We start from the raw sequence: 13,027 nt of genomic DNA on the forward strand, positions 1-13,027 counted from the left end.
ATTGAGGGCATGCGGGTACCTGTGTGGGGCTCCGCCGCCCGCGCCCGCTCTCGCGCGCGCGCGCTCTCCCCCTCTCCCTTCCCAAAATTGGATCTTCACCTCTCCACACCAAGGTGCCCAGACGCCAAACAGTGATGAAATGAGAAGAAAGCCAATTGCCGGACTGGAGGTGGGGGAGAGATAGCGTCTCTGCGTGCGCCCGCCGCCGAGCCGGGAGCCGTAATTGCTGAAGACAGGGAGCGCGGGGGGTTGGGCGGACGCGGCCTTGTATAAATAGTGAGATCTCAAATTGAAACGCATAAATAACAGCGGGAGGCATCCACCCTCGCACGGACCGTCCTCTCCGCGCGGGGAGGCGTGCGGACCTCAGCCCCGCTCCCAGCCGGCGCCGCCGAGCCCCGCGGACCCCGCAGCCCCCGCGCAGCCATGGAGGAACTCACGGCTTTTGTATCCAAATCTTTTGACCAGAAAAGCAAAGAGGAGGCCGGCGGCGTGGGCAAGAAGGACTCGATCACGTACCGGGAAGTTTTGGAGAGCGGACTGGCGCGCTCCCGGGAGCTGGGGAGCTCGGAATCCAGCCTCCAGGACATTACGGAGGGCAGTGGCCACTGTTCGGTGCATCTGTTTAAGGACCACGTGGACAACGACAAGGACAAGCTGAAAGAGTTCGGCGCGGGCAGGGCTGCGGAAGGTAAGCTCGCCGGACGCCGCTCCGGGGCCCTCCCGGGGACGGCGCCTCCTCGCCACCGAGCCCGCCCGCCTGCCCCTCGCTCCGCGCGCCTGGGGAGGCCCCGGGCGCCGCGGCTCGCTCCGAATTCCACCCCAAACTCTGAATTCACAGCCACGCTCGGACGGAAAGGCCCCGGCAACCCGCCGCCAGTCTTTGCGTAAGAAAGAAAGGAAAATGCGAACACAGGACAGGAGGCGAGGGGAGCCGAGGATGGGCAGGGGCTGGGCACAAGTGCTGCCTGAGGACCGGCTTCTCCCCGCCGCTGGCGCCCGGCGTCGCAGCGGGAACTTCCCCGGGTTGGGGGTCCATCGGGGCGGATGAGCCTGAAAGCAGCGGTCCGCTGTAGGGGCCGCTGGGTACGTGCCTGTGGGCCGCCCAGTCCTCCTCGAGGCTACTCCGCAGCGCGCACGAGGAGAGATCCACGCGCATCTCTCCCGGCGCCCACCGCCTCCTGGCGTCGCGAGCATTTGAAAGGAGCAGGCGTGGAGGACGCGCGGGCCGGGGGTCCCGGGGCGAACGCGCACAGTCGCCTCTCCCGCCTGGTGAACGCTCTCCGCGCTGTTTCCTCTTTAAAAACTTTCCCCCTTGAACCTCGAGGCTTGATCTCAGCCGAGGCGGGCCTCTAAATTAAAACCACTCCCGCGCCCGCAGGTGGCCCGGGTCTGGACGCGAAGTGAAGGCCCCGGGCAGTTGGGGGGGTGCGCAGGCGGCCTCGGGACCCCAGGCTGTCAGAGCGCAGCCGGCTCTGGTGCGGACGCCTCCTTCCTTTCTGCCTCTCCGGATAAGGTCGCCTAGGTTCCCGCCGTTGCTGAGTCGGGCGATACGGAAGGTTCATGGGGGCTCTCCCAGCTGGGCAGGGGTGGTCCCAGCCCCAGGGGTTTCAGACCAAACAGCGCAACCAGCAGCGGTCAATCAGAGGCCTAAAATGGGCTGGATTTCCTCGGGGGTCGGGGGCACAGTTTGAATTTGGTCGAACGTCTCTTTTTCATTACAAAGAGGAAATACAGAGCCCGGCCATTCGCCTCCACGGGCTCTGTTCCACACGCTGTCCCTGTGCTGGTCCTGCTATAACTAGACCTCCCCGGGACAGACAGCTCCCCTGACCCAAGAAGCCCATGCCTCCTGCTCTTGGGGACCCTATACTTGGGGTCTCCGAGGGGCAGAGTCCTAGGCCATGGCCTTGAAACGGTGCCGATGACCTAGATGTCTTTACGAGGCCTTGACCCGTGGAAGCAGCACGCGGGCAGAGTCTTACAGATCAGCCCCTGACCGCTGGCCACCCAGGTGGCTGGGCCTGAGCTGCCTTACCTCAGGGTTCCCCCACCCCCGGGCACCGTGGGTCACCCCTCGCTCTATCATTTACAGAGTTTGCTTTGAACAAGACACAGCTGTCGCCTGGGTGAGACCCCGGGCCTACACGGGACTTGAGAGGCTGATAGCACCCAGGGCTGACCTCCGTGGTTCCGGACCGGTTCCCCTCCTCCTTCCTAGAGATCGGGTCCCTCCTCATCCTCCCTTTCACCGAGATTGCCGAGGCAGCGGACCCCAGAAAAGGGGGCCTCAGAAAGAGAGCGGAGTACACGCAGGGCCTTTCCAGAAGGAGAGAGCAGAAGGGGGCTTCTTTCCTACCAGCTGTACCGTTCCCCCTGGGCTGGGTGCACAGACCCCTGGCCGGGCTCACCCCTGGTGCATTTGTAAAACGGGAGCGAGATGAAAGTCTGGGAGATCTTGGGGTTCCAGAAGAAACCCGGAGGTCTTGGGCTCCTGCACCACGGGTCCTGCCTTCCCGAGCATGCGAGTCTGTGCCGCCGGTTCTTAAGGACTTTGAAGGCCGGCGTGTCAGCTGGGATCAGTCCCTGGGGTCAGACATCAGAGACAGGGAGGAAGGAAGAGTGAGGGGCCGCCTCTAGGACAGGATTTGTGACTGGGAAAGAAGCGGGGTGTTTCTGGCAACGCGGTGCTTTCAGAGGGTGGAAGCGGATTTAAAAATCCAGGCTGGGGTCAAGAGCCCAGCGGTCAGGAGTCTTGATGGAGAGGCAGAGTCAGGACGGGGCTTCTGCTGTCCAGCTCTGGGATCCTGGTTGCGGGGAGGAAGGTAGCAGGACGGCCCGTCTCCCCACAGCCGCTTTCGGTCTTTCCCTCTTGGTAAGTTTCTGGGCTGGGGAATGGAGCGGCCTTCTCTGCTTCAGAAGCGGGGTCTGTGCGGGCAGATTCCGCCAAAGGCCAGCCTCTTCTTGACACCCGGGGACGTCCGTTTAGGGCACGGAGATGCTCTCTGCCGGTGTCCAGCAAGTTCTGCTGGAGAGAAAGCCCCCCGGAGACGCAGGCGGCCCTGCACCCGCCTGCCAGCCACGGGTTAGGAGGACTGCCTTTTATTTTTAAATTTCTGAACTTGGGAAGGCCCTGCGTTTCCTAGGAGAGGGAAGGGGAGGTCTCTGAGTTAGAATCAAAATGCTGACATTCTTACCGGATGCTCGAGCCCCCAGTCACCTCCCTCCAGCAAGTACAGATGCTAATACCTTTTTTTTTTGGACTATGAAAGTACCACCGTTGGGGTCCCGGTGGGGTGTGTGTGTCACCGCGTGTGCAGATATGTGAAGCAGAGGAGAATGAGAGAGGGCGAGCAGGAGGACCCTGCTCTTCCAGGCACCCCCGGACCCCACACTGTGCATAGGGTAGGAGCTTTGGTCGCATGCTCTGAAGAAGAGACCAGGGTAGGGGCCTCGCGCGCGCTGAGCTCCACAGCCTCGGGGAGGGAAGCTCCGACCCGCCTGGCACGGCCCGCGTCCTGCGCGTCAGCAACGCAGGGGCAGCGGGGTTTCCAGGCCTGCACCGCAGGCTGGCCCGGGCCTGCCTCGCACCCTTTGCCGGACGCACACTCGGGGCATTCTGCCCAAACTTCTTGGACTTAAAATAATACTTTACACCCCAGTCCCGAGAGGCAGGGGGAGAGTGAGAGTGGAGGTCAGGCTATGTCAGCGTGTCAAGAGGCAAAATTAAGGAAACCGTGGCGAGATGAGGGCCAGAAACCCGGCGCCGCCCATGCCCGAGTTGTAAGCAAAGACGTGCGTTCCCCCTCGCTCCCCTCCAGTCCGCTTTATCGACCTGACGCTGCCCCGCGGTCGGGGCGCCTAGGCGGCTGGGGCCCCGTCCTCCGCTCGCTCACACTTGGATGTCCGCCGCGTGGCGCAGAAGCCTGCGCCGCGGGCCTCCTCCTCCCGCGCGCGGCCCGCGGGGACCGGCAGGGCGCGCGGGGGAGCCGTGCGCGCTCAGCCCCGTGCGCTCCGCCCGCCCGCAGGTATGTACGAGAGCAAGGAGAAGCGCGAGGACGTGAAGTCTGAAGACGAGGACGGCCAGACGAAGCTGAAGCAGCGGCGCAGCCGCACCAACTTCACGCTGGAGCAGCTCAACGAGCTGGAGCGGCTCTTCGACGAGACCCACTACCCCGACGCCTTCATGCGCGAGGAGCTCAGCCAGCGCCTGGGGCTCTCGGAGGCGCGTGTGCAGGTAGGAGCGCGCGGCCCGGGCCTCGCCGGGTCCCCGGGGCGCGCCGGCTCGGCCCGGGCTGCAGGCCTTTCTCGGGCGGCCCTCGCCAGCGGGCCGCACGGTTCCTGCGAAGGGCGAGGCCCCTGCACGTCGAGGTGGTCGGGCACTGGGATGTCTCTTCACCTCTCTCCACTGTGCCTGTTCCCTCCTCCTCCGAGGCTCGAGCCCCCCGCCCTCCCGCTCCACTGGGAGGAGAGGCGAGGGGCGAGCTGGGGGGAGTCGCGCACACGGGGCCTGTTGATGAGCTCGGCGGCTGCCCGCGCGGGGCCGGATTAGCCGGGGCGTGGGGGGGGGGGGGCGGGGCGGGGGGCGCGGGCGCATGAATTCATGATGTCCCATCTGCCGAGCCGCTGTCTGCAGGGGCCCTGGGCGTGTCCGGCACGTGCGCGGAGGGGACGCTCTGGCAAGTCCTTCCCGGGCATTAGCAACGTTGAGTTAAATTGATTAATGCATTTATGGGGGAGGGTGGCAGAGACTCGCTTCCTCCGCGGGAAACGCAGACCCCACCTGGGAGGTCGGGCCTGGAGCTCCCCGGCAGTCCTTCTTCAAGGCTCGGAGCAGGACAGCAGCGCCAGGGAGAGCCAGGGAAAGCGGGTCAGCCTCTCGGGGCTCTGGGGACCGGTTTTAAATAAACGGAATTAATATTGCCAAGCGGGGAGGGGTCCGCGTGAACGGCACAGCGCCCTGAAAGCCCGAGTTTCCCGTTTCTTACAAGACCAACACAGTCCAACACCGCGTCCCCCTCCCGCTGACTTGCAAAATGAAAACACAGAGTTTTGCAGATACTGTGTTACGGAATCTTTAATTTGAAATTTATTATTATTATTATTATTATTATTATTATTTTTTTTTTTTTGGATCCGAGGCCCCTTGCAGCTTCCCATGTGGCTGCAGCAAATAATGGGTTTTCTTGGGTTGAAATGCAATATCCCGCAGCCATTTCCAGCTCTGGTCCCCAGAGCCGGCAGACAGAGAGCCTCCCTACAAGACGGGACCCACGTGTGGGCGCAGAGTAGGTCTGGACTGCCTCATCCCCGTGGGTCCAAGCCGTTGGGACCTCTGTGGCCACCCCCCTGGCAAAGAGCGGCAGCCTTCGCTGCTGCTCAGGGTGTCTTTTTTCACCGGCCACCCTTCCCGGGGAAGATAGATGACGCTGCCCCGTATAAATTAATGAAAAGATTAAACTTTCGCTGAAGGGGACATCAACTTTTATGTCATCTTCCCGGTGTCTCTCGGCCTGGGTTCTGTAATATCTCCCAGGCCTTGATGTACTGTTTCTATAAAAATAAATTACTTCTAATTTAATTGTCCACTATTTCTTTCGGTAGTCTATTACCGAGGAACACCTTAGCACGAGGGACGGAGTGGCAGGAAATTGGTTCTTGGGTGCTTTGCGGACCTTGAGAAAGCCCTAAAACGTCAAGGAAGGGGCGAGGGGAGAGGGGCGACGCGCGTGGCGATCCGTGCAGAGGTGCATTAAAATTTAACGACTGTAAATAATCATAAAAACAAACACGGGGATCAAACAGTAGGAATCATTTTCTGGTGGCCACGGGGGAAAAGCATCGCGGGATGAAGGGGAGGCAGACGGGCTCATAAAAATCAATTAGTGAAAACGAATGGGTCATCCCGCAGACGGCGCGGGGGTCTTGGGGGGGGTGGTGGTGGGTAGCGGCCAGCGCAGGGGGACAGAGTTGGAACTCGGGGCGTGATTCCCGTCTCCGAAGGGTTCGGTAATCCTTTTCGGTACAGCCTGTCCCGGGTTGTTAAAGGATAGAGTTTCAATTTAGTGTGGGAATTTGCTGTAAATAAATTGGGGATCCTACGGAAGCTGTTCCTTATTAACCTTTTATTTTTAGTGTCGCTGTGGCACTTCGTATCCCACAGCTGTCAGGGTTATAATGGAAAGTTATGAGACCACAGTGAGGGGCAGGAGGTAATTTAATTACAACAAATATCTTCGGGTTTATGGCGCAGAGCTAAATTAAATGTCATTATTCACTGTCTGTAATGGAAATCAAAAAGAAATCAGATTACACCATTTGTGAAAGAAATCAGTGACTAGCCCTTAATGAAGATATAAGCCCTAAACCAGTGTACTGTACTTCACTTAGCATACTCAGGACTAATTGGAATTGATCGTGAATCACCCCAAGACTGATTTATTATCGCTTTGGCGCGGGGCTAATGCATCACTTTTCTTCATAATCGCACCTCCCCCCCCCCCAGAGCCCCCCACCCCTCACTACCCACCCGGCGAGGAAAGCCAGCTTCGCCTTCCGGACTTACAGACGATTCTGTTTTTGAAAAGTGCCCGCACTGGGGGCAGAGCTTGCCCCCGGGGCCTCGGTCTCCTGAGTGCCCCGAGGAGAGGGAGGGGTTGCGGCCGGGTCCCAAGGGGTCCAGTGCCATCAGGGGTGCTCCTGGGGTGGGGAAGAGTCTGGCGGAGGCTCCTTGTGGGGATGAGAGAGGAGGGATTGTCAGCGCAGGCTTTGCAGATGCGAGGAAAGGTTTGCGGACCTTGGGGTGCGGAGCGAGGGTGACAGGACGGGGAAAACTTTTCACGGGAACGTGCTGAAACTTTTCCGAGCTCCCTGTAGCCTGTCCGCATGAGCTTCTGGAAAGCCAGTTCTCAAGGGTGGGTGGGCGATAGCCCAGACTTGGACAAAAACCCTCCTCTTAAGGGTCTGGAGAGGAAAAGTTAAGGTTTCTAATCTGCCCTGTGTGCAGAGGATCCTCCCCGCAGGCAGTGGGGGTCGGGGAAGCAGCCACACTCTCTGCTTGCAGCCTCGGGAGCTCAGGGCACCAAGCTACCCGGGCAGAGTGGCCCGAGGGAAGGGTGTCTTGGTGCTAATTACCCTGCGTGGTCACTGCCAGCCATCGCAGCTGTGAGGGTCAGTGAGAGCGGCGACAAAGCTTCCGGCGGAGAAAGCCTTAGGAAAAACTCAGTGGCTGAGAATATGGAGGGAGGGTCCTCGGCATTTCATCAGGCACAGCCTGAGGGACCCTGTGCTCAAGGACCAGAGCTGTCTGGAGGAGAGGGGGAGCTCTTGAGCGTGGGGAGCGAGGAGGAAGCTTTTGGGGGGACCCTGTGCGCCCCAATTTTGACAGCACACCTGTGCGTCTCGCTGCACCCAGGAGGATCCCACTAATACCCTTTCTCCAAGAGTTAGGTGTTTTGTTTTGTTTTGTTTTGCTTTGTGCAGAGAGGCTGGTGCCGGAAATTATGGGGTTGCCCCCGTTTCATGCATCCAGGACGTTCATGACTTCTTCATATTAAACGGGACCTTCCTGGCCTCCAAGGAGAACATGGAAGTTTCTTGACTCGGGGTGTCTCCAGTTTGGGGGAGGGAGGCCGCCTTTGAAGCTCCTACTCAGGCCGGGCACCCCCTTCCTTGGTGGCTAAGGTCTGCCAGGGGGAAGGTCAGGCTGTCCCAGCGGCTGGCGAAGTGGAGGAGGGAATGCTCGCCACGATTGTGGAAAGTTCTCGAATCCGTCCGCTGTGGCAGCACGCAGGCCTTACTGCATGTGGGTGTTGAGGCCTCTGGCCTTGGGGACCAGGCAGGGCCCAGAAGGGAGTTTGGGAATGCGCAGCTGTAGGTCTACGGGAGGGCGAGGGCTCGGTTGGGAGACGACAGGGCGCGGGAGAGGGCTCTATTGCGCCCTGAGAGGCTCCGGGACTCTGTGCCCCGTCCGCGTGGGACTTGCGTGCGCCCCCTGCGCGCGCCCCCCGCGCCTCGTCTACCGTGGTGCTGGCGAGAAGCCACAGCTTCAGAGACCGTGGGGCTCACGGGGCTGCGCGCGTCTGTCTGCTCTGTCCCCAGGTCTGGTTCCAGAACCGAAGAGCCAAGTGCCGCAAGCAGGAGAACCAGATGCATAAAGGTGGGTGGTGCCCAGGAGGGCGGCGGAGGTGGGGGGCGCGTGCGGAGGCCTCCGGGGCGCGCGCAAGACCCCGGTGGTCTTCATGGCTCCTTTCTTCCCCTGCAGGCGTTATCCTGGGCACCGCCAGCCACCTGGACGCCTGCAGGGTTGCGCCCTACGTCAACATGGGCGCCCTGCGAATGCCTTTCCAACAGGTAGCCCGTTTTTCTTCCTTCTGAGCCGCGCGCGGGGCCCCGCCACCTCCCCGCCTCCCTGGCGTCCGGCCTCCCCCGGCTGCTCCCGCCCCCGCGGAAGAAAGGCTGCCGCCTTTACAAGGCGGCATTTATAGACCCGTTGGCACGTATTAAAATCACGCTGTAAAACTCCAAGGCTCACCTTTGGGAGGGCCAGGGTAGAAACCCAAACACGATTTTACAAAAATCGGAGTGAAAAAAAAAAAAAATCCCACCCACTCAGGCTTCCTGCTTGGGGGTGGAGGGGCGGGGTTGCTCGCACTTGGGTGTGAGGTCCTGTGTGTGTACCGAACCCCAACTTGCCTCCACCACGGCCTCGAGGGGGGGCTGTCTGGGCCCAGGCTGTTCCCGAGCCTGGCTCCCCACCTCCCAGCTGGGCTCCTGGGGCTCAGGGTCTGGGGATCCCAGCGGGCAAGAGCTGTTCTCTCTGGACAGGAGTGGCTAGGGTGTCCGAAGGCCCCAGGGGCTGCGTTCGGCTTGGGACCAGCTATGGTGGGCGGTGGAAGCTGCGCGGGGCAGGCGCCTGCCCTTAGAGTGAGAGCGCAGAGCCCGCGTGCTCCCTGCCTCGCCCCAGCGCACGACCCTGCGGTGCGCCCCTTGGCATTCCAACGTTGGGGGGTGTGGAGCACTTATGCTGGGGCGAGCAGGGGTGCTCTGGGACTAGTGGAGGCGGGGCCACTCCCCACCCCCCTCAACCCCTCCCCCACCCCCCCACCCCCCCCACGGAGCTGTTTTGCTCCAAGGACCAGGCCTGGGTTTATATTTGGACCCGTGTTTGCTGGGGGCCCCCGCGGGTCATCTAGGGAGTGGGTGGTGGACGGTGTCAGCACTAGACACCTGAGAGTTGGAGCGGGCGCTGGAGCCCGGGGCTGTCCGACTCAAGGTGCCCAAGCCGGAAAGGACCCTCCGCGCCGTCTTCCGCCCCTGCTGCACCCCTTCCTCCGGGGCGGGGCGACCTCCCCGCACCACAGAACGGCTCCCCGACTTGGAGTCAGCCATGGGGTCCCGCCAGGATTAGGCCCTTGGAACACGGACAGTCGGTCTGTCGTGCTTGTCACGGGTTCGAGAGTCGCCCCGGGCGGATGTGAGACGGGGGTCCAGAGCCCGGCTCAGGAACACGTCACAGGTTCAGAGACATTGAGGCTTTCTCGAGGAGGGGAGGCCTGCCAGGACAGGGGTGTGGGCGCCCCAGGGGCCGGCGGGTGCGCGAGATGCTGAGACTCTCCAGAGCAGTCAGAGGCCACCGCGTTCGCACGTGTCCAGAAGACAGTCCGACTCCCCTGGCTGGGGGGGGGGGGGATGGTCCCTGGGTGCGGGAAGGGGACTCCCCAAGGCCCGTCGGGGCGGGAAAGGCCCGTCCGCAGCCGGCCTAACTGCCCGGTCTGCCCCGCAGGTCCAGGCGCAGCTGCAACTGGAAGGCGTGGCGCACGCGCACCCGCACCTACACCCGCACCTGGCGGCGCACGCGCCCTACCTGATGTTCCCGCCGCCGCCCTTCGGGCTGCCCATCGCGTCGCTGGCTGAGTCGGCCTCGGCCGCTGCTGTCGTGGCCGCCGCGGCCAAAAGCAACAGCAAGAACTCCAGCATCGCCGACCTGCGGCTCAAGGCGCGTAAGCACGCCGAGGCCTTGGGGCTCTGACCCACCGCCAGCCCCGCGCTCAGCCCCGGCCCCACGACCCCGCCCGCGCTGCGTCCTGCACTCGACCCCTCTGCGCCCCCGGACGGCCGCACGGAAGCCCCGGACCGAGGGCGCGGGCCCTGGTGCAGCGGCCTCCCTGCCTGGGGCAGCACCGGGCCCCCCACTGGTCCAGGGCGGGGGGCCTTCCGGCACCTCACGACCCCGCCAGACCCTCGCCGAGACTGTGCGGAAGAGAGCGGGTGAAGGTCAGAGCAGCCAACCCAGCCCTCGGCCACGCAGTCTGTGCGTCCTGGGACCCTGAGCCCCGGGGAGCCCCGCGCGTCCTCCTCTGCTGCCGCCAGCGCTCCTACCCACCTGTGCATGCGGCCTCCTACCCACCTTGGAAGACCATGGAGTCGACTCCACGCCAAGATCTGGGGCTGGTCTCCGCGGAAGACGCCAGTTCTTGGTTGCCCACCGTTTTACGCACCGCCACGAAGTTTTCATCCGAGGAGACGAGGAGCGGAAGGACCGGTGTGGATTGCAACGTGGACTTGCGCCTGCCCCGCTAGGGACCCCGTGCTCTGCAGCAATAACGAAACGCGTCTGCCCACCGACCTCCTCGGGACAAGGTGGGGAGAAGGTGCGGGAGACGTGAATCTCCCACTGGTGTCCGTACTTGGGGGGGAGCCTGCATTGCCAGCACCATTGTCATGCGCACGGCTGGTCCCCGAGCACGGAGTGTAGGATTCCTTCTTGTGCCATAGACCAGGCGACTTTATAACTTTTCCAGTATTTGATTCCCGAATTGACTTGTTCCCCACCCTTGGGCTGTTTTACCGAATTCAGATGCAAATGACTCGCCTAGAGACGCAGGGGCACGCGGTTTTTAGGTCGAATACGGAGGCAGCATTAACTTTAGTCAAATGCAATTAAGTGCAGTAAAAGTGCAATACTGTAAATGTTATAGATTTAAAAAAAAAAAAAAGAAAATAGCCGTGCACTCTTGACCCTGTCAGCTTTGGAACTGTAAGGGCTTTACCGCCTCCTGTGTGCTGCGGGCCTGGCCCTCGGGGGGGCCCATCGCCAAGATGATGGGGGGGGGGCGGGTGGTGCAGGGCGCTCGGAATCTGGAGGAAGGGAGGTGTGCAGAGTGTGATACAGCAGGGCCGGGGTGGGAGGCGTGGGGGAGGCCAGGACGTGAGGCCCGTGGCGGAGCCGTTTCTGGGAAGAGAAGGGGCAGGGACAGGCCCTTCCGGCGGTGACTTTGGAGATCGCGTTTGGTCGGGGTTAGACTGTTCCGGGTTCGATGTCTTCCCTCTCCCGGCGCCCCTCCCCTCCCCCCTTGCCCCGTCCCCACGACCGAGAAAGCACCAAATAGTGAATTATTCTAGAAGCTGGTGTGCGGTGCAAAGCACGCTTGACAGGACAGAACCAAAGCATTAGGGTCCCCAGCGACGCACCTGGGTTGCGGACAATGTGCTTTGCACCTCGTGTATGGGGTCCGGGGGGCGGTGCTGGTCCGGTCTGCCAGGAAGAATAAGATAGGACGCCTGTGTTTTTGCCTTAGTCCGCGAGGCCCGCCCAGACGGAAGCCGCTTCCCCATCGTTCCCAGGGCTCCTCACGGGTCACCCCTGGCCTTTCCGGAACTCCCGTGGTTCACTCTGATTCCCGAAGAGGTTTTGATCCGTCCAGATCTGGCGATGGCGATTTTCTTTCCTTCTCCCTGAACTTTGGTCAATTTTTCTAAGAAAAAAATAATTTTTCCCCCATCCACGTAAAGGAACATTTTCTACCTTTTCGTGGAGCTAAACTGTGGGTGCATTTGGACAGGTCACACTGCGGTCATCTGAAACTCTTCATACAAACCAAAAGGCCCCTTCAGCTCCCCCCCCCCCACATTAATGCGTTACACAGTTACCCTCATACACACAGTTTTTAAACAGCTGTGAATTAAGCAAACAAAAAAAGTTCCTGTAAATCAGCTGGAAATTTCCTTTAAATGCAAACAGTGCATTTCGAATCCCTTAAAGCTAGTGGCACTCGTCCTAAAATTGAACACTTGGCAGAGGTTTGCAAGTAGAATGTGTACATCCCTAATTTTTTTCTTTCCGAAAAGCTTATAATCATTTAAAAAAAAATCTAAACAGAATCCTCATTACCTCTGTGTCCCCAATCGAAAACTCACGACACGGGGTTGGATCCCTGCAGAATTTGAAGCTAGAAGATAGGGCCGCACACCCTTGCCCTACTGGAGGCTGGTAGAATGAGGCTTGTTGGATGGGGGACCCTTAATGCTTGTTTTCGCTTTTTTTTCTTTTTTTTGGTTTTGTTTTCTTTTTCGTGATTTCACATGGAAAGTGAGCCAGGTATAACCCCTCCCGATGGGACCTCCCCCCAAACAGAGCCAACCCAGACAACCGAACGGGTGGCATTTACGGCGGAGGCTGGCGGGCCTCATGGGTCTGCCTGGAACAGAATAGGGGAGATGGTCGGCCAGCGTGGCCCGTGGCTCCTGCCTCTTTTTTGTCCCAGAAAGTCCAAGAACTGCAGAAGGAATTATCGGTTGAGTCGCGGGTCCACTTTTCACGGGGCGGCTCTGTGTCTCACTTCCTTCCTTGGGCGCTGCCGAGGACGCCTGGAATGCTGTGGCGTGTGGGTCCCCGTCCACCCGGTCATCATCACGCCGGACGTAGGATATCGTGCTCACCCGAGTGCCCGCGTGGGGTGTGGGATGCACACGTTTCCCCTGTAGGGTGTACGCAGCTAAATGCACGAAGCGGATGCCTCGGAGCTGTGCTCGGGGCTTTTTGCTCACATCATGACCCCTTTGAAAGTCGTGCGTGGGACTTCCGCCGAGCGTGGGGGCTTGGCGTGTTTGCGGAGCTGCACCTCGGAGCAAGCGTGTCTGGGAGACTTGCCTTTTCGCACCAGCGGATGCGAGAGCGTGGGGTTGTCCAAGCTCCGTGAGGGCTGTCGTAGGCGCCCAAACGTGCCGGTCGCGCTGTGGGATGGTT

The 13,027-nt window shown here is 61.0% G+C and overlaps 1 protein-coding gene across 1 annotated transcript; it reads left to right on the forward strand.

Annotated features, from left to right (window-relative positions):
• The first annotated feature begins 426 nt into the window (after positions 1–426).
• SHOX (SHOX homeobox) lies at positions 427–10,030 on the forward strand. The gene is made up of 5 exons (XM_059158311.1): positions 427–691; positions 4,029–4,237; positions 8,101–8,158; positions 8,264–8,352; positions 9,785–10,030. Exons 1-5 carry the CDS (start codon positions 427–429, stop codon positions 10,028–10,030), a joined length of 867 nt encoding a protein of 288 aa, XP_059014294.1.
• The last annotated feature ends 2,997 nt before the right edge of the window (positions 10,031–13,027 follow it).

The sequence above is a fragment of the Mustela lutreola genome, chromosome X (genome assembly GCF_030435805.1).
Source record: "Mustela lutreola isolate mMusLut2 chromosome X, mMusLut2.pri, whole genome shotgun sequence".
Classification (NCBI taxonomy): domain Eukaryota; kingdom Metazoa; phylum Chordata; class Mammalia; order Carnivora; family Mustelidae; genus Mustela; species Mustela lutreola.

What these genes read in the sequence shown, in the direction of transcription:
- SHOX (XM_059158311.1), top strand. Translation starts at nt 427, where the DNA reads ATGGAGGAACTCACGGCTTTTGTATCCAAATCTTTTGACCAGAAAAGC. An exon ending in TCTCGGAGGCGCGTGTGCAG is followed by an intron (nt 4,238 to 8,100) that starts GTAGGAGCGCGC and finishes CTCTGTCCCCAG; the next exon opens with GTCTGGTTCCAGAACCGAAG. An exon ending in TGCGAATGCCTTTCCAACAG is followed by an intron (nt 8,353 to 9,784) that starts GTAGCCCGTTTT and finishes TCTGCCCCGCAG; the next exon opens with GTCCAGGCGCAGCTGCAACT.